This window comes from Anomaloglossus baeobatrachus, chromosome 6 (assembly GCF_048569485.1).
Source record: "Anomaloglossus baeobatrachus isolate aAnoBae1 chromosome 6, aAnoBae1.hap1, whole genome shotgun sequence".
In the NCBI taxonomy this organism is placed as follows: domain Eukaryota; kingdom Metazoa; phylum Chordata; class Amphibia; order Anura; family Aromobatidae; genus Anomaloglossus; species Anomaloglossus baeobatrachus.
In genome coordinates, this window is record NC_134358.1 from 539,972,833 (window position 1) to 539,997,735 (window position 24,903).

A 24,903-nucleotide genomic window follows, 5' to 3' on the forward strand; every position below is an offset into this window, starting at 1 on the left:
TGTCATCTGTGACCTTCTTTTTGTTGTTTCTCAGTGTTCGATCCCTCAAAGGCCCGTCTGGGGCTGACTGTCAGGTGGATGTTCCTGTTGGCATCGCCATCACTACTGACGATGGCACTAACCTAGGTGAGCTCCGCGTCCATCTCTGCTGTACGGTCCTCATAGGGAGGAAAACTAAAATGATTAGATGTATCAGTTCTTAATTTACACTTTTTGGGGTGATCTATCTCTGTGTTGCTACATGAGTGAATGGTGCATAAGCTTTGGATGGGACCTGTCTTACCTCTTCTCATCTACTTCTAGGAGAGCTGGATAAGGACGGTGACAAGCTGCGAGTGGCCAGAGGAGGTCTGGGCGGAGGATTCAGGACAGAGTTTCTCCCTGCCAAAGGCCAGAAAAGAATCATCCGTCTGGATATGAAGCTGATTGCCGATGTGGGGTTAGTCGGGTGAGTAGCGGCATTATCCCTATGATCCAATCCCACCAGGAGAAAACAGGAGCCACAGAATATGGTTATGTCGGGGTCCATGGGAGGCTTTGCTGTCTCCGCTTTTGGACCTCCCTCATGTTATCCTCTGCTATGTAGCAAAGGCCTGGTGCCATGGCTAACGGCATTGGAAAGCACGATGTGAATGGACCTGGTATGGTCCTCTCATAGAACAACAGCAAGCAGAGATCTTAAAATTATTAGTGTGCAACTTTTCTTCATACAAAAATAAATGGATTTGGTGCAATCTCGATTTAAAGAGGTTATCCTCTACTTTAATATTGAGGACCTCTCTTTAGGATAGGTCATCCAACACCCCGCACCCCTGCTTATCAGGTGTCTTCAGCGGCGGCTGCAAATGCTCAATTTCAGAGCAGCTCCGTCTTCTGATAATGGCCGGGTACTGCACGTCCTCCTCTTATTGATTTGAAGAGGAGAATGGGCAGTATCCAGTTGCCACTATCAGAAGACGGGGCAGCTCCGGAACTGAGCATTTCCAGGCACTTGCTGCCGCCGCCGGCACCGAGAACAGCTGATCAGTTGGGTTTGGGGTGTCGGGCCCCGACCGATCAGGCATTAATGATCTATCTTATAAATAAGCCATCAATGTAAAAGTAGTGGACGACCCCTTTAAATTGCTGTTTCATTAATCTCTTCATATATAGTTCTGGGAAAACATGTCCTCTCTAAAGTGTGCTTTACACGCTGTGACATCGCTAGCGACGTTGCGAGCGATAGCACCCACCCCCGTCGCTAGTGCGACATTTGTTCATCGCTGCCGTAGCAAACATTATCGCTACGGCAGCGTCACACGCACATACCTTGTCAGCGACGTCGCTGTGACCGCCGAACAATCCCTCCTTCAAGGGGAAGGTGCGTTCGGCGTCACTAAGCGGCCGCCCAATGGAAACAGAGGGGCGGAGATGAGCGGCCGGAACATACCGCCCACCTCCTTCCTTCCGCATTGCCGGTGGAGGCAAGTAAGGAGACGTTCGTCGCTCCCGTGGTGTCACACACAGTGATGTGTGCTGCCGCAGGAACGAGGAACAACATCGTACCTGCAGCAGCGATATTAAGGAAAGGAGCGACGTGTCAACGAGCAACGTTTTTGAACGATTTTTGCGCTCGTTGATCATCGCTCCTTCGTGTCACACACTGCAATGTCGCTAACTACGCCGGATGTGCGTCACTAACGACGTGACCCCGACGATATATCGATAGCGATGTCGCAGCGTGTAAAGCACCCTTTAGGCTGGCTTCATACATTCATGCAAGAAATACCGTGCTCCGGATGAAAGATCCAGCCCGACCGTCGCTGTTCCTGACCTGAGCTATCTGCCTAGGAGGCAATAACTCAAGGTCAGGAGAGCCGGCGGCCGGACGGAGCAGAGCAGCATATCCGACCCAGTAATCATTTACACAATGAAAATTAAAAAAATATATAGAATTAGGAAATAAAAACAATATGTGTAATACAGTGAAGCAGAGCCGCCGCTCAGCCGTCTTTATCTGCCTCCTGCGTCTAACTCTGGCTCTATAATTTATATACGATGTTGCGCAAGTCCGTAGCTTTAACTGTAGAGATGAATGTAAAGGTTACGTATGAAGTGGCGCTGAGGCTCCATTGTTTGTTCTGTGCCTTTTTAATTAGCGGAGGTGAAGTGCTGCTCTCTGGACATCTATCCACCGCTCATTTACCGGCTGACCCGGGCTCACTCCACCGCTCCATCACCGCACGCCGTCCCATCCTCCATTGTGTTTTTTATCATATATCAGCAATTTCGTTAAATTTCCTTTGATGGAGACATCACTGTGCAAAGACCCTTTATAAAGGATTATCAAACACGAAGCCATTGCTGCTTTATTGAACTCTGTGTATAAAAGTCTGATGAAAGGGAACGGGCAGAATGAAGAGCACAGTGTTTTATATCTTAATGATCTAACATATTTTTAGCTTTTTTTTTTTTTTGCATTTAATTGTTTAAAAAATGGAAGGGGGTAAATAATAATAATAATTTTATATATATATATATAATATTTATAATAAAAAGTTATATATAAAAAAAATAATATAATAAGTTATATCAATTAATATTAAATATAAAGATATGTGTATGTATGTGTGTGTGTGTGTGTGTGTGTGTATATATATATATATATATATATATATATATATATATATATATAATATATATATAAATTTTTTTATTATAATAATATTACTACTTAAAACAATATTTTAAACAATATTAAACTAATATTATAATAAATATGTGTGTGTATATATGTGTAATATATATATATATATATATATATATATATATATATATATATATATATATATATATATATATATATATATTTCTTTATCGTTCCTATGGGAGACCCAGACAATGGGTGTATAGCTTCTGCCTCCAGAGGACACACAAAGTACTACACTTAAAAGTGTAGCTCCTCCCTCTGAGCTTATACACCCCCTGGAGAACCAGATCTAGCCAGTTTATCGCTTTGTGTTCAGGAGGCATACATCCACACATGCATTCTCATCTGATTTTTGATTTTTGGAAAGAGTTTGAAGAAAAGCGGGTCCATGTCTGGACTCCCGGCATGTCCCTTCTCACCCCACTGTGTCTGCGGTGTTGTTAAGGTTGATTCCAAGGCTGGAGCCTTACATGCCGCGCTCCTTCACCATCCCTCCTGGGCTCTGGCTTGAAGTGGGAGCCAGCACGGTTCTCCATGCTTGGCAGGAGACCGGTCTCCATCCGCAGCCCTTCAGGATCCTGCTGGACCGGAGCACTCATCCCCAGGGACTTGGAACCCTGCGTCTCAGCAGCTAAGTACCTGAGACGTTTATATATTGGGGGTCCCTGTACTTTATTGTTGTGGGAGAGTGTGCAGATTGTGTTTTATGACATTTCCGGCGGGTTCTCTGGATGTCGCCTGAGAACTGCGCCGATGGTGCCTGCGCGCCGGCCGCACCGCTCAAATTTAGGCCCCGGCTTCGCCGGAGGCCTAGTTTTGGTTTCTCTGCCCTCGCATGTCACTCATGCAGAGGGATAGGCTCGGCTCCGCCCGGCGGCCGTTCTGCACAGGGGAGGGACACTCCTCACTGCAGTGTATGTCCCCTCCCCTGTAGGTCTCTATGGCCCTCCAGATCCCGCTCCCAATGACAAGTCCCGCCCCCTCTCCGCTCCGGCGGCCATTTTCTCAGCGTTCCCCCCTGCGATCAGTCATTGCAGCGCTGGTCTGCAGCATCCCTGCTGAGGTGCTGTGCTTGGGGGTCCGGGCTTCGGGATCTGGAGGGCACACAACACCGCTCCAGCGGTCTGGTAAGCCACAACCTCTGGTTGTGGACCTCTGTATATACTCTCTGGGGGTCATTCTCTGGCAGAGCCCCCACTCCAGCAGCATGTCTCACACGAGGAGCAAGGCTCCAAAGCTGTATTCAGTATGCACTGCATGTAAGCTCCTGCTGCCTGAACCGAGCATATTCCCACATTGTGATGCCTGCTCTAACCTGACGGTGCCACAGCCTGGAGTCTCACTCCCAGTGGTCTCTCAGTCTGCTCCTGCTCCTGTGGCTGAACCCCCGGCTTGGGTAGAATCCTTTTCTAGGTCTATCTCCCAGTCTTTTGCCGACTCCATGGGACTTCTGTCCAGGACTTTGCTGAATATGCATCAGCCCCCTTCACAGGGTGCCTCTGCTGCTAGGGGTCTCTCAGGACCGGAGCTCACAGAGGATTCATCATCTGGTCCCAGACCCCGTCCTTCTAAGAAGAGACACAGGGTTCCCTCTCCTTCCTCGTCCCGCGGCTCTGATTCAGGAGCTGACTCGCAGGACGAGGAGGATGCCTTTACGGGGGGCTCGGAGGTTAACTCCATGTACCCCATTGATCTGTCCGAAAGTGACTCAGATGTTCGTGATTTGATTGCGTCCATTAATTCTGTACTGGATCTCAATCCCGCCAGTATCAGAGGAACAACCCTCTCTGGCAGAAAAGCACCAGTTTACCTCGCCTAAGAGAGTAAAGAGTGTGTTCTTTAACCACTCTAGTTTTCAGGCCGCTGTGACCAAGCCCAGGGCCTGTCCTGACAAACGCTTCCCAAAGCGTGGTTCTGATGACCGTTTTCCCTTTCCACCTGAGGTGGTCAAGGAGTGGGCTCATTCCCCAAAGGTAGACCCCCCCGGTGTCTAGACTCTCAGCCTGGACCGTTGTATCGGTGGCTGATGGCACCTCTCTTAAGGATTCCACTGACCGCCAGATTGACCTTCTGGCCAAATCTGTATATGAAGCGGCAGGGGCCTCGTTCTCCCCGACTTTTGCAGCAGTGTGGGCTCTCAAAGCCATCTCTGCTTCTCTGGAGGAGATGCATTCCATCGCCAGGGAATCTATGCCCGAAATGGTTACCTTAACTTCCCAATCTTCAGCTTTTTCATCCTATGCCATGTCTGCCATGCTGGAGGCTTCTCACCGCACTGCGGTGGCTTCGGCTAATTCCCTCGCTATCCTCAGGATCTTGTGGCTTCGAGAGTGGAAGGCAGATGCTTCTTCAAAGAAGTACCTTGCTGGACTCCCTTTTGTTGGGTCCCGGCTGTTCGGTGAACAGCTGGATGAAATTATTAAGGAAGCTACTGGCGGGAAGAGTACTTCCATGCCACAAACCAAAACCAGGAAACCTGTCCAGGGCAGAAATCAGTCGAGGTTTCGTTCCTTTCGTTCCTCCAACTGGTCGTCCTCTAAGCCCTCGGCCTCGTCCACTAACTCAGCCAAGGACCAAAAATCCAACTGGCGCCCAAAAGCGCGTCCACAAAAGACCGCAGGAGGTGCTGCCGCCAAGGCAGCGTCCTCGTGACTATCTGCCCGCTCCAGCAACATCCTTAGTCGGTGGCAGGCTCTACCACTTTGGCGACGCGTGGTTTCAATACGTCTCCGATCAGTGGGTGCGGGATATCATCTCCCACGGCTACAGGATAGAATTCTCTTCCAGCCCGCCAAACAGATTTTTTCTGTCAACTCCCCCCTGCTCCAAGGCCGCCGCCTTCTCTCAGGCCGTGGCATCCTTGCAGGCCAACGGAGTAATTGTACCGGTTCCCGCCCGGGAACGGTTCAGAGGTTTCTACTCAAATCTCTTCCTAGTCCCCAAAAAGGACGGTTCCTTCAGGCCCATCCTGGATCTCAAGCTTCTCAACAAGCATGTTCAGGTGCGGCATTTTCGCATGGAGTCTCTGCGATCAGTCATTGCCTCAATGACCCAAGGGGATTTCCTGGCATCCATCGACATCAGAGATGCCTATCTGCATGTGCCAATTGCAGTTTCACACCAGCGTTGGCTACGTTTTGCAATCGGAGAGGAACATTTCCAATTCGTGGCTCTCCCCTTCGGGTTAGCCACGGCCCCTCGGGTATTCACCAAGGTCATGGCAGCAGTGATTGCGGTTCTGCACCTCCAGGGGTTGGCAGTGATTCCTTACCTGGACGACCTTCTAGTCAAGGCTTCATCCAGCGCAGACTGTCAGCGGAGTGTCTCGCTCACTCTCGCCACTCTAGCCCAATTCGGGTGGCTTGTCTATCTTCCCAAATCCACTCTGACTCCGACCCAGAGTCTCACGTACCTAGGGATGCAGTTCGAGACTCTGCCGGCACTTGTGAAGTTGCCCTTAGTCAAACAGCAGTCCCTCCAACTGGCGGTGCGCTCTCTGCTGAGGCCCCGCCGTTCTTCCCTCAGGCGCCTGATGCAGGTGCTGGGTCAGATGGTGGCGTCAATGGAGGCTGTTCCCTTTGCCCAGTTCCATCTGCGTCCCCTGCAGCTGGACATTCTCCGCTGTTGGGACAAGCGGCCTTCCTCCTTGAACAGGTTAGTGGCTCTGTCGCCACAGACCAGGAGCTCTCTTCAGTGGTGGCTTCGGCCCCTCTCTCTGTCTCAGGTGCGCTCTTTTCTGGCCCCGTCCTGGGTGATCCTCACCACGGATGCCAGTCTATCCGGCTGGGGAGCGGTATGTCTCCACCACCGAGCGCAGGGCACTTGGACTCCGTCCGAGTCAGCCCTTTCGATCAATCTGCTGGAAACCAGAGCCGTGCTTCTGGCTCTCCTAGCTTTTCACCACCTGTTGGCGGGCAAGCACATCCGAGTCCAGTCAGACAACGCGACAGCGGTTGCCTACATCAATCACCAAGGCGGGACACGCAGCCGCCTGGCAATGTTGGAGGTACAACGCATCCTTCAATGGGCAGAGGACTCCAAGTCCACCATATCCGCAGTCCACATTCAAGGCGTGGAAAACTAGGAGGCAGATTATCTCAGCCGTCAAACCGTGGACAGTGGCGAGTGGTCCCTGCACCCGGCAGTTTTTCAGTCAATCTGCCGCAAATGGGGCACTCCGGACGTGGACCTAATGGCATCCCGTCACAACAACAAAGTTCCCGTTAACGTGGCTCGCTCCCACGATCCTCAGGCATTCGCCGCGGACGCTCTGGTTCAAGACTGGTCCCAGTTTCGTCTGTCCTACGTGTTTCCCCCTCTAGCTCTCTTGCCCAGAGTCCTGCGCAAGATCAGAATGGAGGGCCGTCGAGTCATCCTCATTGCTCCGGACTGGCCCAGGCGAGCTTGGTACCCAGACCTGCTCCATCTGTCCGTAGAGGTGCCGTGGCACCTTCCGGACCGTCCAGACCTTCTCTCACAATGTCCGTTTTTCCTCCAGAATTTTGCGGCTCTCAGATTGACGCCGTGGCTCTTGAGTCCTGGATCTTGACGGCTTCTGGTATCCCTCCTGAAGTCATCTCCACTATGACTCGGGCCCGTAAGTCTTCCTCCGCCAAGATCTATCACAGGACTTGGAAAATTTTCCTGTCCTGGTGTCGCTCTTCCGGCCATCCTCCTTGGCCATTTTCCTTGCCGACCCTTCTGTCCTTTCTACAGTCCGGTCTGCAGCTGGGACTGTCCGTCAACTCTCTCAAGGGACAAGTCTCGGCTCTGTCAGTGCTGTTCCAGCGGCGTATCGCCCGGCAGGCTCAGGTCCGCACCTTCATGCAGGGCGCGTCTCACATCATTCCACCTTACCGGCGGCCCTTGGATCCCTGGGACCTCAATTTGGTTCTCACGGTTTTGCAGAAACCCCCCTTTGAGCCTCTTAGGGAGGTTTCTTTGTTTCGTCTTTCACAGAAAGTGGTCTTTCTAGTGGCCATAACTTCCCTCAGGAGAGTCTCCGATTTGGCTGCGCTCTCTTCGGAGTCACCTTTTTTGGTTTTTCATCAAGATAAGGTGGTTCTCCGTCCGACTCTGGATTTTCTTCCTAAGGTGGTCTCTCCTTTCCACCTTAACCAGGACATTACCCTACCTTCCTTTTGTCCGGCTCCTGTTCATCGCTTTGAAAAAGCGTTGCATACTCTGGATCTGGTGCGTGCTCTCCGGATCTATGTGTCTCGCACCGCTGCTCTTAGTCGGTGCACCTCTCTTTTTGTGCTAACCACAGGTCGGCGCAAGGGCCTCTCTGCTTCTAAGCCGACCTTAGCCCATTGGATTAGGTCGACCATTTCGGATGCCTACCAGTGTTCTCAGGTGCCTCCCCCGCCGGGGATCAAGGCACACTCGACCAGAGCTGTCGGTGCCTCTTGGGCTTTCAGGCACCAGGCTACGGCTCAGCAGGTCTGTCAGGCTGCCACTTGGACTAGCCTGCATACCTTTTCAAAGCACTACCAAGTGCATGCTCATGCTTCGGCAGATGCGAGCTTGGGCAGACGCATCCTTCAGGCGGCTGTCGCCCATTTGTGAAGTTAGGCTCCGCCTACTTCTTAGTTTTTCTGTTTCTTCCCACCCATGGACTGCTTTGAGACGTCCCATGGTCTGGGTCTCCCAAAGGAACGATAAAGAAAAAGAGAATTTTGTTTACTTACCGCAAATTCTTTTTCTTATAGTTCCGTATTGGGAGACCCAGCTCCCTCCCTGTTGCCTGTTGGCAATTTCTTGTTCCGCGTGTTATCACCGGCTGTTGTCGTGGACAGAGTCTCCGGTTGTTCCGGTTCTTGCTCTGTCTTTACTTGTGGGTGGCTATTCTTCAGCTTTTGCACTAAACTGGCTGGGACTGGCTCACCAGGGGGTGTATAATCTCAGAGGGAGGAGCTACACTTTTAAGTGTAGTACTTTGTGTGTCCTCCGGAGGCAGAAGCTATACACCCAATGTCTGGGTCTCCCAATACGGAACTATAAGAAAAAGAATTTACGGTAAGTAACAAAATTCTCTTTTTTAAATACGATAACTAAAATACCTTGCCTTATATTTTTATATATGTTTTACCAACCTTATATTTTTTACTTATCATTTTCCTTTTTTTTTTTATGTATTCCACAAAAGGGCAAAGGAATACTTTTAGTGTATTTTATGGTGGTGGTAGCAGTAGTAGTTGTTGTTGTTGTTGTGCTTTGGGTTTTCTTTTTCGCTCCTAATTGGGAGACCCAGACAGTGGGTGTATAGCTACTGCCTCTGGAGGCCGCACAAAGAACTACACTTAAAAGTGTAAGGCCCCTCCCCTTCTGGCTATACACCCTCCCGTAGGAGTACGGATTCCTCAGTTTTAGCTTTGTGCGCAAGGAGGTCAGACACGCACGCATAGCTCCATTGTTTTTAGTCAGCAGCAGCTGCTGACTATGTCGGATGGAAGAAAAGAGGACACATACAGTGTCCCCAGCATGCTCCCTTCTCACCCCACTTATGTCGGAGGTGTTTGTAAGGTTGAGGTACCCATTGCGGGTACGGCGGCAGGAGCCCACATGCTGATTCCTTCCCCATCCCTTTTTACAGGGCTCTGGGTGAAGTGGGATTTACCGGTCTCCAGGCACTGAGACCGGGCTCCATCTACAGCCCCTGGAGAAGATGCTGGATGGAGCGGAGTACGTCAGGGACATGGCCCTGCTTCCTTAAGGTACTCTGGGTCCCCGTGCATTTGGCGCTCACACCGCAGCATGCTGGGTGTTGTAGTGCGCCGGGGGACGTCAGCGCTGCGGCGCCTGTGCCATGGCCTCATTCAGCTTAGCTGAAGCAGGCACACTTATGGGATCGGCCGCGCCGGCCGCTGGGGCTGCGGCACGGCTGGCACTTGTAGTGCGCCGGGGACTTCAGCGCGGCCTGCGCTTTTACGGCGGCCGCGCTGATAACTACAGTCCCCGGCTTTTTGCGGCCTGTTTCCGTTCGTTCCCGCCCCCGGACCTGCCAGTCAGGAGAGGGGCGGGACGCTGCCCACGTCTAGGACTCGGTCGCGCCGGCCGCTGGAATAGCGGCGCGGCTGGCACTTGTAGTGCGCCGGGGACTTCAGCGCGGCCCGCGCTTTTACGGCGGCCGCGCTGATAACTCGAGTCCCCGGCTTTTGCGGCCTGCTTTCGTTCGTTCCCGCCCCCAGACCTGCCAGTCAGGAGAGGGGCGGGACGCTGGCCAGTGCATCAGCGCTGAGGGCTGGAGTCGTTTTTACATACTCCAGCCCTCACAGTCAGCACAGAGGGGACACTGTTCCCGCACTTTCGTTTGGGAACTCCCACGGACCGCCCCTCTCCACACAAGCCGGCAGCCATTCTTGCCAGACACGCTGCGCTGCAGAGGGGAGCCGGGGAGACCCAGACAAGGCATTCTGCAGCCTCTTACCCGCTGCAGCGGGCGGTAAGCAGCCCTCAGGGCTCACCCCCTCTTGTGCTCGTAGTATTCTCAGTATTTTGTTGCTACAAATACTTTGTACTGCATAGCGCTGGTCGCCCTTTTGGCTATAGACTCTCTCACATGCAGAGAGCCAGCAGCATGTCGCCCGTAAAACGCAAGGGTGCCAAAGCACAGACATTATATGCTTCCTGCACCGCATGTGGGACTTTTCTATCGGCAGGCTCCACGGACCCCCATTGTGTGCAGTGCTCGGCCCCTGCGGCGCTTGCACAGTCGGGACCTCTGCTGGACGTGTCCCAGGGTGTACCACCTGTGAATGCTGTCCAGGTGACAGGAACTGAGTTTGCAGCTTTTGCTGACAGAATGTCTCTCACTATGTCACAAATTCTTGACACATTGCGAGCTAGGCCTGTACTTCAGACCACGGACACTGTGCAATCATTGCCCCCTGGTCCCCCTCAGCTCCTAGCTCCGGGACGGGCATCTACACCTCAGGGTGAAGACTCTGACTCGGACGATGGCCCCGGGCAGCCTAAGCGGGCTCGTTATGACGGGCCTTCACATTCATCTCAATGGTCTGGATCCCAGCGGGATGAATCTATGGGTGATGAGGCGGACGTAACTGATCATGATTCTGATCCTGGGACCGCTCTCAATCTAGATACACCAGATGGTGACGCCATAGTTAATGATCTTATATTTAACATCAATAAGATGTTGAATATTTCCCCACCAGCTCCTCCTGTAGAGGAGTCAGCTTCGCAGCACGAGAGAATCCATTTCAGATACCCTAAGCGTACATTAAGCACTTTTCTGGACCACGCTGACTTCAGAGACGCAATCCAGAAACCCCACGCTTATCCTGAAAGGCGTTTTCCTAAACGACTTAAAGATACACGCTACCCTTTTCCCTCTGAAGTGGTCAAGGGTTGGACCCAGTGTCCAAAAGTGGATCCTCCAATTTCCAGGCTTGCAGCTAGATCCTTGGTTGCTGTTGAAGATGGAGCGGCACTTAAAGATGCCACTGACAGGCAGATGGAGCTCTGGCTGAAATCCATCTATGAAGCGATTGGAGCGTCATTAGCGCCTTCTTTTGCGGCCGTATGGGCACTCCAAGCTATCACGGCCGGGCTTGCGCGAGTCGACTCAGTCACACGTGCATTTGCCCCGCAGGTAGCACCATTGACCTCGCAAATGGCGGCATTCGCGTCGTACGCGATTAATGCTGTTCTGGACGCTACAAGCCGCACGGCAGTGGCGTCAGCCAACTCAGTTGTTTTGCGTAGGGCTCTGTGGTTGAGACATTGGAAAGCAGATTCTCATTCCAAGAAGTGCTTAACCAATTTGCCTTTTTCTCGTGACCGATTGTTTGGAGAGCGTTTGGATGAAATCATCAAACACTCCAAGGGTAAGGACTCTTCCTTACCGCAACACAGACAAAACAAGCCCCAACAGAGGAGGGGTCAGTCTGGTTATCGGTCCTTTCGAGGACAGGGCAGGTCCCAATTCGCCTCGTCAAAAAAGACTCAAAAGGACCAGAGACGTTCAAATCCTTGGAGGTCTCAGTCACGCCCAAAAAGACCAGCCGGAGGAACCGTTGCCAAAACGACGTCCTCCTGACTTGCGGTCTCCGATACCCACGCCCGCGGTCGGTGGGAGGCTGTCCCACTTTGGCGACATTTGGCTAGCAAGCGTCAAAGACCGTTGGGTGAGAGATATTCTATCTCACGGGTACAGGATAGAGTTCAGTTCTCGTCCGCCAACTCGTTTCTTCCGAACTTCTCCACCACCAGACCGAGCCGATGCTCTGTGGCAGGCGGTGGCCGCTCTAAAGGCGGAAGGAGTGGTGACCTCCGTCCCTCTTCAGGAACAGGGTCACGGTTTTTACTCCAATCTGTTTGTGGTCCCAAAAAAGGACGGATCGTATCGTCCCGTCCTGGATCTGAAGTTGCTCAACAGACACGTAAAAGTCAGGAGGTTCCGGATGGAATCCCTACGCTCCGTCATAGCCTCAATGTCTCAGGGAGATTTTCTAGCATCAATAGACATCAAAGATGCGTATCTCCACGTGCCGATTGCACCAGAGCATCAGCGTTTCCTACGTTTCGTCATACACGACGAGCACCTACAGTTCGTGGCGTTACCCTTCGGTCTGGCAACAGCCCCCCGGGTCTTCACCAAAGTCATGGCAGCAGTAGTAGCTGTTCTGCACTCGCAGGGTCACTCGGTCATCCCGTATCTAGACGACCTGCTTATAAAGGCATCCTCTCAAGAAGCATGCCAACACAGTCTGGAGGTGGCGCTAGACACTCTCCAGACTTTCGGGTGGATTATCAACTTTCCAAAGTCTCATCTAATCCCGACCCAATCTCTGACTTATCTTGGCATGGAGTTTCATACTCTATCAGCGATAGTGAGGCTTCCACTGGACAAGCAGTGCTCGCTACGGACTGGAGTGCAATCTCTCCTTCAGAGCCAGTCGCACTCACTGAGGCGCCTCATGCATTTCCTAGGAAAGATGGTAGCAGCAATGGAGGCAGTCCCGTTCGCGCAGTTTCATCTGCGCCCTCTCCAATGGGACATTCTGCGCCAATGGGATGGGAGATCGACGTCCCTCGACAGGACGGTCTCCCTCTCTCAGACTGCCAAGGACTCTCTACGTTGGTGGCTTCTCCCCAACTCATTGTCACAGGGAAAGTCGTTCCTTCCCCCGTCCTGGGCAGTGGTCACGACAGATGCGAGCCTATCAGGGTGGGGAGCGGTGTTTCTCCACCACAGGGCTCAGGGGACGTGGACTCAGGAAGAGTCCACCTTGCAGATCAATGTTCTGGAAATCAGAGCAATCTATCTTGCTCTGCGAGCCTTCCAACAATGGCTGGAAGGCAAGCAGATTCGGATTCAGTCGGACAACTCCACAGCGGTGGCGTACATCAACCACCAAGGGGGAACACGCAGTCGCCAAGCTTTTCAAGAAGTCCAGCGGATTTTGACGTGGGTGGAAAGCAGAGCGTCCACCATATCTGCAGTTCACATACCAGGCGTGGAAAACTGGGAAGCGGACTTTCTCAGTCGCCAGGGCATGGACGCAGGAGAATGGTCCCTTCACCCGGACGTGTTTCAACAGATCTGTTGCCGCTGGGGGTCGCCGGACGTCGATCTGATGGCGTCACGGCACAACAACAAGGTCCCAGTTTTCATGGCACGGTCTCACGATCACCGAGCGCTGGCGGCAGACGCATTGGTTCAGGATTGGTCGCAATTCCGACTCCCCTATGTGTTCCCACCTCTAGCATTGTTACCCAGAGTTCTCCGGAAAATCAAGTCCGACTGCCAGCGAGCCATACTCGTCGCTCCAAATTGGCCAAGAAGGTCGTGGTACCCGGATCTGTGGCATCTCACGGTAGGCCAGCCGTGGGCACTACCAGACCGTCCAGATCTGCTGTCTCAAGGGCCGTTTTTCCATCAGAATTCTGCGGCCCTGAACCTGACTGTGTGGCCATTGAGTCCTGGATCCTAGCGGCCTCAGGTTTATCTCAGGGAGTTGTTGCCACAATGAGACAGGCTAGAAAACCATCCTCAGCTAAGATCTATCACAGAACGTGGAAGATATTCTTAGCGTGGTGCTTGGCTCAAGGGTTTTCTCCCTGGCCATTTGCATTGCCAATTTTTCTTCCCTTCCTGCAGTCTGGGTTGGAAAAAGGTTTGTCCCTTAGCTCGCTTAAGGGTCAAGTCTCCGCGTTATCCGTATTCTTTCAGAAGCGCTTGGCACAGCTTTCTAAGGTACGCACGTTTCTCCAAGGAGTTTGTCATATCGTGCCTCCTTACAGACGGCCATTGGAACCCTGGGATCTGAACAAGGTTCTCCTTGCTCTTCAAAAGCCGCCTTTCGAGCCCTTGAAAGAGGTTCCCCTTTCTCGGCTTTCACAAAAGGTAGTTTTTCTTGTAGCGGTCACATCTCTTCGAAGAGTGTCCGAGCTGGCGGCGTTATCTTGCAAATCTCCCTTCCTGGTGTTTCACCAAGACAAGGTAGTACTGCGTCCAATTCCAGAGTTTTCTCCCAAGGTGGTTTCTTCCTTTCATCTCAATCAGGATATCACTTTGCCATCTTTGTGTCCGCATCCAGTTCACCAATTTGAAAAGGGTTTACATCTGTTGGACCTGGTGAGAGCACTCAGGATTTACATTTCTCGCACGGCGCCTCTACGCCGTTCGGATGCGCTCTTTGTCCTAGTCGCTGGTCAGCATAAGGGATCGCAAGCTTCCAAATCCACCCTGGCGCGGTGGATCAAGGAACCAATTCTTCACACATACCGTTCTGCTGGGCTTCAGATTCCATCTGGACTGAAGGCCCATTCTACCAGAGCCGTTGGGGCATCCTGGGCGTTGAGGCATCAGGCTACGGCTCAGCAAGTGTGCCAGGCGGCTACCTGGTCGAGTCTGCACACGTTTACCAAACACTATCAAGTGCATACCTACGCTTCGGCAGACGCCAGCCTAGGTAGACGGGTCCTTCAGGCGGCGGTGGCCCACCTGTAGGAAGAGGCTGTATGACAGCCCGTTCATGTGGTATCTTTTTACCCACCCAGGGACTGCTTTTGGACGTCCCACTGTCTGGGTCTCCCAATTAGGAGCGAAAAAGAAGAAGGGAATTTTGTTTACTTACCGTAAATTCCTTTTCTTCTAGCTCCAATTGGGAGACCCAGCACCCGCCCTATTTGTTTTTAGGGTTTCGTTTTTTTCGGGTGCACATGTTGTTCACGTTGTTTCTTAAGTTCTCCGATCTAGTTATCGGATTGAATTTGTTTTTGAAACTGTTATTGGCTTTCCTCCTTCTTGCTTTGGTACTAAAACTGAGGAATCCGTACTCCTACGGGAGGGTGTATAGCCAGAAGGGGAGGGGCCTTACACTTTTAAGTGTAGTTCTTTGTGCGGCCTCCAGAGGCAGTAGCTATACACCCACTGTCTGGGTCTCCCAATTGGAGCTAGAAGAAAAGGAATTTACGGTAAGTAAACAAAATTCCCTTCTTTTTAACTAGGAACTGCTGGTGGCAGATTGGTCCTTTTACGGGTGATGCCAGGTCTTGTCTGGTGGGTGTAACCTCCTAGTATCCACATGGTTGCTGGGACCAAAGGATACGGCCGCTGCCTTCATTGCATGCACAGTACTCGTATGTATATACCTATGGGGGAGGCAGAAACGCGCGTGAGTGCCTTGTCGTCTCTGAGCAGTCATGGGTCCGGTGGCTGACTCGATATCTCCTGTGCAGTCAGGGTTGTACAGTGCCATAAAAACATAGCCCTCTAGATCAAGCCCTGTTAATAGGGTATTGTTGGTCATTAAGGGGCCAATTGGAGGAGAGTACGGCTATTTTTCTATGCTACAACCACTTGCCAATCATTCACCTGTCGTTATCTATATGTCTCTGAGCTGGACAAGTCAGGATGTTTGACTCTTGTGTCTATGGCCAATGAGGCTGCCGGACGCTTAGTTGCTTATGAAGGGTATTTTAACTCCAAAAAGTGTTGGTTTTTCCAGAAATCTCTGTGTGATAATCGCTCCTTATGCACAAGAGGGGTAACAAGCTGCGCCCTGTGCAGCAGCATGCATGGCGCAGGCAGTGTGCACGCTCCGCACAAGCACTAATCAGTGATACTTGTATTTCTTTTTCAGGTTTCCTAATGCTGGCAAGTCCTCATTACTCAGCAGTATCTCACATGCCAAACCGCAGATTGCAGACTATCCATGTAAGTGATCAGCAGATGCATACCGATAATTATAGGGATACAGCCTGACAGCCGAGCCATGAAGCATAGATGGCTGCTCAGTCCAGTCCGCACCAACGCTGAGATGTTTTTCCACTAAGTGTGTGCACGCTCTCCTGATGCAGCGGTTTGGATGGCGAAACTCGGAGTGGAGCTGTATAAGACCCCCCCATTCACACATCTGTGTCACCGTTACTTGTGGTGTCCATTTTTACACATACTATAGACACGTTCACATGTATCCTTCATTAAAATAAGTGTTGATTTTGACACCTCCATTTTTCACACGTATGGCCGTGTGATCCCTATGTTCGTTTTTTACCATCAGCACCAATGACAAGGGCCAATAAAAGTCTATGGGTCTGTGGAAAAGCGTGTACAGCACATGGATGACATCCGTGTGATATGGACTAGAATGAATGCATTCACGGAAATACTGACTTTTAAGTGTTAAAGTAATGGTGCCCCAAAGGCTGCCCACGGTGGGGGTGGGGGGGACGTGGTGGATTAACCAGTGGTTGACAGCAGCATCTAAATGGTTAAACAGCAGTGATCAGCACCAGCTCCAGCAACTTATGTTAGAGGCCGGTGCTGGCTGTATAACACAGCTGGCATCTGCCCAGTATAATGCCCCCTCCCTGCACATGGCCTGTGATGACGATATACATCTCGAGTCATTAACGGGTTGAAGTCTGATTTACATTTAAAGACTTCATTATTTTTGTCTTATAGTTACAACCGTGCAACCCGAAGTGGGAAAAATCATGTACCCGGACTACAAGCAGGTACTGCCCATGTGCACGCCGCTGCTGCCTGATGGAATAGCTGGACTCTCATCTGACATTTAGGAGCAATATATTTTTTAGCTTATAAATAGCGATAAGTGGTGCCATATTGGTCATCCTCTTGCCACAGAAATGCACGTGTTCATTAGACGTCTGTGTGCACACTGTACGGCTGCACTCCTGAATATCTGTGCACACTGTACGGCCGCACTCCTGACTGTCTGTGTGCATGCTATACGGCCGCACTCCTGAATGTCTGTGTGCACACTGTACAGGCCGCACTCCTGAATGTCTGTGCACACTGTACGGCTGCACTCCTGAATGTCTGTGTGCACACTGTACAGGCCGCACTCCTGAATGTCTGTGTGCACACTGTACGGCTGCACTCCTGAATGTCTGTGTGCATACTGTGCAGGCCTCACTCCTGAATGTCTGTGTGCACACTGTATGGCCTCACTCCTGACTGTCTGTGTGCATGCTATACGGCCGCACTCCTGAATGTCTGTGTGCACACTGTACAGGCCTCACTCCTGAATGTCTGTGTGCACACTGTACGGCCGCACTCCTGAATGTCTGTGTGCACACTGTACGGCCGCACTCCTAAATGTCTGTTTGCACGCTGTACAGCCACGCTCCTGAATGTCTGTGTGCACGTTGTACGGCCGCACTCCTGAATGTCTGTGTGCACACTGTACAGGCCGCTCTCCTGAATGTCTGTGTGCACGCTGTACGGCCGCACTCCTGAATTTCTGTGTGCACGCTGTACATGCCATGCTTCTGAATGTTTGTGCAGATTGTTTCTTCTTCCATCTCATCGTCTTCTTTCAGATTTTGGGACCGTACTCTGTTGTCAGATTAATGGGGTTGTAGTTTGGAGTGACACCATTTACCATATAAAGGTATTAGAAGCGGAGCTCGATGTCTATCGCAGCCAGCACCTGCCCTTAGTGGAGCGGGCTCGGCTCCTGAGACCGATCCATGACGGATATATTTTAATTTCAAAGTGCATCATGTAATACTTTATTTCCCTCTGGTGGCGCTGCGCGGGAATTGAACACTTTTTGACAGCTTTCCCCAAATATAAAATGATCACAGCGGGTCCTAGCACCTGTGATCCCCCGATTGTCAGGAGGACCTCCAAACATACTAGGACTGTTGAAGACGTGCACCCCTTTAATGATTTCTTGTACCTATAATGCGTTTTTTCTGTAATCATTCCCTGGGTCGTGTCTTTCTGCAGATTTCAGTTGCCGATCTCCCAGGTTTAATAGAAGGTGCGCACATCAACAGAGGAATGGGCCACAAATTTCTGAAGCACGTGGAGCGCACGAAGCAGCTGCTCTTCGTTGTACGTTTTCTGATGTATCTTATGACTCCTGTATATCAAATACATGAATATGGTGGTGCGGAAAAGAAACAGAAGGGGTTCGCTGCTAACACTTGGGGGGGCGCCCCCAGATAGGACCCCCTGAGAAGGTGCTTCATGGTGCCTTATGTGTGAGGTGCCATCTAGTGGCCGAGATGGGAAGAGCCGCGGGGTTAATGGATTATTATTGGCATGATTATACTCATACACCACAGACAATCTTCACACATATCGTCGATTCGGACTTTTCTGATTTACCCTATGAAACCCAATTCCTGATTGGCTGCTGTCGGTTTTGTATCCATTCCCAGGTCGATGTTTCTGGATTTCAGCTTTCCGTCAAGACTCCGTTCAGAACAGCCTTTGAGACGGTACAGCTGCTGACGTTGGTGAGTACCCGCTGTGCTGACGTCGGCGGGCACCCGCTGTGCTGACGTCGGCGGGCACCCGCTGTGCTGACATTGGGGAGTACCCGCTGTGCTGACGTCGGTGGGCACCTGCTGTGCTGACGTTGGGGAGTACCCGCTGTCCTGACGTTGGGGAGTACCCGCTGTGCTGACTAAATATATATATATATATATATATATATATATATATATATATATATAATATATCGTTTCATTGGGGGACACAGGACCATGGTTATGCTGCTGTCACTAGGAGGCTGACACTAAGTAAACAAAAAAAAGTTAGCTCCTCCCTAGCAGCATACACCCCGAGCCGGAGGCGGGCTCAGATCAGTTTTTAGCTTAGTGTCGTAGGAGGCTGATGTGGGCCGTCTCGGCCCCCCTCAGCCATGTATGTTTTTGCGCTTTTTTATTTTATTTCGGCGCCGCTCATCGCTCTCATACGTCTTCTTCTCTGCAGGTATTCGCTTCACTCATTCTCCGCAGCCCCGTGGGTACCGCTCCCCAGGGTCGCAGGGGCTTGAGACTTCGGGGCCCTCTCCCCCGCCCGTCCCCGTGGTACCACTCCCGGGGGTGCGCGTGTGGGCAGGTTGTTTTGTGGGCACCCCTGATTCGCCCTGAGGTATCACCCCAAAGGGCGTACAGGGGAATACAGCAGGGATGGAACCTCAGCAGCGTTTGTGATAGATGGGGCCCTGTCACGCTGCCTTCTCCTCATAGGGGGCTGTCTACCCCCATCATGATGCCCACTACCCTGCCTTCAGCACGCTCTCCCCCGGAGCCTTCCTGGACGAGCAGCGCTGTTCACAGGCAGGGCCAGGGAGCTCTGCCTGCACCGCATCCATCGCTGAGCCGGCGCCGCCGATTGCAGGTAGGATCCGACTTCCCTGCTCTTTCCCCCGGCCCCATCCATAAATTTAGTCCCCGGTCTCGGCCTAGTCGCTCCTGCGTCCTAGCCACGCCCCCGCTGCAACGCTATTGGCCGCCGGTCGTCTCCCTCTGTACCTCCCACTGCTCTGCCTCCTGGCAGATGGTAAGGGCTGTGAATCCTCCAGACTTTTCGCGCCGGAATCCTGCTCCTCCCCCAGCCTCCTCCAGCGTCCCCTCGCCATTTTAGCCTGCCTCTGGTCCCCTGAGGCTGCAGCGCGCCGGCGTTCTGACTTTTCTGGCCAGCTCATTCCTGGACTCCACTTCTGGACTGGTGGGCAGCACGCAGGACCTGGGTAAGCTCTGCTCCTAAGGAGTAGCCCTCACTAGGTAGCATTCTCTGAGTTTAGGGACGAGTTAACCCTCTCCTGTCTCCTTCCTAGCAGCCACCAGGGAGAGTACCTGTGTGCACCATGCCTAAGGCTAAGCCCACCCAATCCAAGCAGGCCCCCTTTGCACTATTTTTTGCATGCTCCTCCTGCAGCTCCAAATTCTCCCAGGGTCAGGACGCCCCACTATGCTCCGTCTGTTCTACAGACGCACAGCCTCCGCAGAACTCCGCGGCCGACGTTTCTGATACCGCAGACGCCACAGCGCCATATGCTGCAGGGCCCTGCGTCCCGCCCCCCCCCCCCGACTGGCTAGCGTCCCTGTCCCAGTCCGTAGATTCCCTCTCTGAGGCTTCTCGGACCATCGCGCAAGCTCTACGCCTGCTGCCGACGCTCGCCCAGATTCCCGCAGACCCGGCGCAATTGCCCCCGGAGCAGGTGAGCCCCGTTGCAGGGTCCTCCTCTGCTGCTCAGAAACGGACCCGCCAGGTCTCGTCCTCAGACTCTTCCCAGGTTTTACCTTCATCCCCAGGTCCAGACCGTCAGTCCTCCAGGGAGGCTTCTGACTGCTCCGAGGATGATTCCGATGCGGTACCCCTGCAGGACTCAGAGCAGGCGGCCGATATTCGGCACATGGTAAATAGCCTGATAGAAGCAGTAAACCAGACCTTGAAGGTACAGGTGGACCCAGTCTCCTCCCAGAGCACCCAGGTCTCCTTTAAGCGGGTGAAGCGGGCCCAGAACACATTCAGCGGACATCCAGAATTCGCTGAGTTACTGCGCAGCCACAGGCAACAGCCGGACAGGGTATTTACCAGCGGTAAGTCCATCGATTTGCATTATCCCTTTCCTGAGGGTCTTCGAAAGGATTGGGCAGGTTCCCCTGTGGTTGACCCCCCAGTCTCCCGCCTGTCTTCTCACACAGTCCTTCCACTCACTAACGGTACGTCTCTCAAAGAGGCAAAGCCACCGAGACGTTTTTTCCTATCTCGCCCTCCCGAGTCTACCGCGCGGGCTCGCGCGTTCTTTCACTCCATAGACTCCCTCCTCCGAACGGGAGTCGTGGTACCAGTCCCTCCCGCAGAGCGTTTCAAGGGGTTCTATTCCAACCTTTTCGTGGTCCCCAAAAAGGACGGCTCTGTCCGTCCCGTCCTCGACCTAAAGCTTCTGAACAGGTCGGTGAGACCTCGGCCGTTTCGAATGGAGTCACTCCGGTCCGTCATCGCGTCCATGGAAGTAGGCGAATTCCTGGCATCGCTGGATATTCAAGACGCCTATCTTCACGTCCCGATAGCCACCTCTTTTTGCGATAGCGGAAGATCACTTCCAGTTCACAGCTCTTCCCTTCGGCCTCGCATCCGCACCCAGGGTCTTTACGAAGATCATGGCTGCTGCCATGTCCGTCCTGCATGCCAGGGGTGTCATGGTCATCCCGTACTTGGACGATATGTTGATAAAGGGCTCTTCTTTCGAGGACTGTCGTCTCGGGGTTCAGGTCACGATCGACACCCTTTCACGGTTAGGGTGGCTGATAAATCGGAAGAAGTCCTCTCTGATCCCGGCCCGTCGGATCACCTTTTTAGGCATGGTATTCGATACCATCCAAGGGCGAGTTTTCCTCACACAGGAGAAGATCTCCTCCCTACAACGAGGACTCCGCGCTCTTCGGCGTCAGCGCCAAGTGTCCATCAGGTTCGGCATGCGAGTCCTCGGTCGTATGGTGGCGGCGATGGAAGCGGTACCCTTTGCACAGTTCCATCTCCGGCCACTCCAGCTGGCCTTGCTGAAGAAGTGGGACAGGTCTCCCTTTTCTCTGGACCGCAGGTTTCATCTTTCGCCGGAGACCCGCAACTCCCTCCGTTGGTGGCTCAATCAGCGCAACCTCGCATCAGGGAGGTCTTTCCTCCCGCTCCACTGGAAGATAGTGACCACCGACGCCAGTCTCCAGGGCTGGGGAGCAGTGTTTCGACATCACACAGCGCAGGGCCGATGGTCACCGAGAGAGAGTTGTCTCCAGATCAACATTTTGGAGATAAGAGCCATCCGGCTAGCTTTGCAGCAGTTTCGGCACCTAGTACAGGGTTGCCCGGTCAGGATCCAGTCGGACAATGCGACGGCGGTGGCGTACATCAACCACCAAGGCGGCACAAGAAGTGTCGGGGCGATGCGAGAAGTCAAGAAGATATTGCACTGGGCCGAGTGATATCACTCCCTGATCTCAGCGGTACACATCCCAGGCGTGGACAATTGGGCGGCGGACTTCCTCAGCAGGGAAGGCCTCGCCTCCGGAGAATGGTCCCTCAACCGGGAAGTCTTCAACCAGATCTGCGACAGATGGGGAGTTCCGGACGTGGACCTAATGGCCTCCCGGTTCAACCGTCAAGTTCCGCACTTTGTAGCGCGGTGCCGCGACCGCTTGGCTTTAGGAGTCGACGCCCTCACCCTGTCATGGAGCCAGTTCAGTCTCCCGTACATCTTCCCTCCGCTCCCTCTAATTCCGAGGGTCCTCAAGAAGATCAAGGCGGAAGGGATACCGGTCATCCTAGTGGCTCCGGACTGGCCCAGGCGAGCATGGTTCGCGGAACTAACTCAGCTCCTCGCAGACGCTCCGTGGCGCCTTCCAGACCGTCCAGATCTCCTGCAGCAGGGGCCTCTCTTCCATCAGAACTCACAGGTCCTAAATTTGACGGCCTGGCCATTGAATCCTGGGTTCTAGCTAAGGCTGGTTTTTCCTCAAGAGTGATTCAGACAATGATTAGGGCCAGGAAGCCATCTTCATCAAAGATTTACCACCGCACGTGGAAGGTTTTCTTCAGGTGGTGTGAAGAGCAGAATATTTCTTCTCCTCTCGCCTTCTCCCTTCCTTCCCTGTTGGCATTCTTGCAGTCAGGCCTAGATGCGGGTCTCTCGCTCGCAACACTAAAAGGCCAGATATCGGCGTTATCAATTCTGTTTCAGAAGCCACTGGCCGCTCGTTCACAGGTTAAGACCTTCATCCAGGGAGTGGCCCACCTGGCACCGCCGTACCGTCGGCCTCTAGAACCGTGGGACCTTAATCTAGTCCTAGGGTCACTTCAGGGCTCCCCATTCGAGCCCTTGCGAGAATCTTCCCTTTCTCACCTGTCTTGGAAGGTGGTGTTTCTTGTTGCCATCACTTCTATTCGCAGGACGTCAGAGCTGGCAGCTCTCTCTTGTCGTTCCCCCTTTTTGATTTTTCACCACGACAAAGCGGTTCTCCGGCCAGATCCCGCTTTTCTCCCAAAGGTGGTCTCCCCGTTCCATCTTAACGAGGAAATCATCCTTCCGTCCTTCTGTCCTGGCCCCTCTCACAGCTTGGAGAGGTCCTTGCACACCCTGGACCTAGTGCGTGCACTTAGAATTTATGTCTCCAGGACCGCGCCGTTCCGTAAGTCAGATGGTCTGTTTGTTCTCCCTTCTGGTCCCAAGAAGGGTGAATCGGCATCCAAGGCCACAATTGCCAGATGGATCCGTTCCGCCATATCAGAGGCCTACCGGATTCGGGACAAGTCTCCGCCGCGGGGGGTAAAGGCGCACTCTACCCGCGCAGTGGGCACCTCTTGGGCGATTAGGCATCAGGCGTCGGCCGACCAGGTCTGCAAGGCCGCCACCTGGTCTAGCCTGCACACCTTTACTAGGTTCTACCAGGTTCACACCCAAGCATCGGCAGATGCTATTTTTGGGAGAAAGGTCTTGCAGGCAGCAGTTGCGCACCTGTAATAGGGTGGCAGCATTCAATTATAGTGCAAGCCCGCCGAGGGAGGTTGTTGTTTGTCTGCCTCTGCGGGTTTTTCGGTATTCCCACCCAGGGACTGCTTTTGGACGTCCCATGGTCCTGTGTCCCCCAATGAAACGATAGAGAAAGTAGGATTTTTGTGTACTCACCGTAAAATCTCTTTCTCTGAGTCTTCATTGGGGGACACAGCACCCACCCTGCTTGGTTTTTTGGTTGATTCAATTGCATTTGCCTGCTATTTTTTCAGTGGTCTTATGTTCATAGACCTCTTGTTTGCACGGCTGCATTGTTTTAGTTACAACTTGTGTTTATGTATGGTGATTCTGGTACTCCTCCTACTGCTTGTGCACCAACTGATCTGAGCCCGCCTCCGGCTCGGGGTGTATGCTGCTAGGGAGGAGCTAACTTTTTTATGTTTACTTAGTGTCAGCCTCCTAGTGACAGCAGCATAACCCATGGTCCTGTGTCCCCTAATGAAGACTCAGAGAAAGAGATTTTACGGTGAGTACACAAAAATCCTACTATATATATATATATATATATATATATATATATATATATATATATATATATATACATATATACACACACATATATACACACACATATATACACACACATATATACACACACATATATACACACACATATATACACACACATATATACACACACATATATACACACACATATATACACACACATATATACACACAGTTCTGGCAAACATTAAGAGACCACTTCCAAATGTTCATTTTTTTTCTTTATAGGTATATGTTTGAGTAAAATGTAAATTGTTTTATTCTATAAGCTACTGACAACGTCTCCGAATTTCCAAGCAAAGAATTTAGTATTTATTTTCTGAAAATGAGAAATGGTCAAAATAACAGAACAATGCATTGCATTCAGCCCTCAAATAATGCAAAGAAAACAAGTTCATAATCATTTAGAAACAACAATGCTAATAATGTTTTCATGTGTCTTGATTCTTCCGTCTTTCGCAAAGTTTAATTTGCCCAATTCCAGCCTTGCTGAAGCATCCCCAGATCATCATCGATCCTGCACCAAAATTCACAGTGGGTGCAAAACACTGTGGCTTGTACACCTCTCCAGGTCTCCGTCCAACAATTAGACGACCAGATGTTGGGCAAAGCTGAAAATTAGGTAAAGAAAGTTCAACAAACATCTTTGTGAAGGACGTATGAATCAAGCCGCATATAAGGTTATCCTGGAAAAAGAGTTGCTTCCTTCTGCTCAGGCAATGTTCCCCAACTGTGAGGAGCGTTTTTTGCAGCAGGACAATGCGCCATGCCACACAGCTAGGTCAATCAATGTGTGGATGAAGGACCACCACATCAAAACCCAGTCATGGCCAGCCCAATCTCCAGACCTGAACCCCATTGAAAACCTCTGGAATGTAATCAAGAGGAAGATGGATAGTC

At 52.0% G+C, this 24,903-nt stretch overlaps 1 protein-coding gene across 2 annotated transcripts in view; it reads left to right on the forward strand.

Annotated features, from left to right (window-relative positions):
* GTPBP10 (GTP binding protein 10) overlaps positions 1-24,903 on the forward strand; it is a 49,376-nt gene that overhangs the window by 3,720 nt on the left and 20,753 nt on the right. Inside the window, exons 3-8 of one of the 2 annotated variants that reach the window (XM_075315599.1) lie at positions 35-126; positions 304-448; positions 15,802-15,875; positions 16,626-16,678; positions 17,919-18,026; positions 18,356-18,433. In XM_075315599.1, coding sequence (XP_075171714.1) covers positions 35-126; positions 304-448; positions 15,802-15,875; positions 16,626-16,678; positions 17,919-18,026; positions 18,356-18,433 — 550 coding nt within the window. The remainder of the gene's footprint in view (positions 1-34; positions 127-303; positions 449-15,801; positions 15,876-16,625; positions 16,679-17,918; positions 18,027-18,355; positions 18,434-24,903) is intronic. The other variant, XM_075315598.1, reaches the window with a different exon arrangement.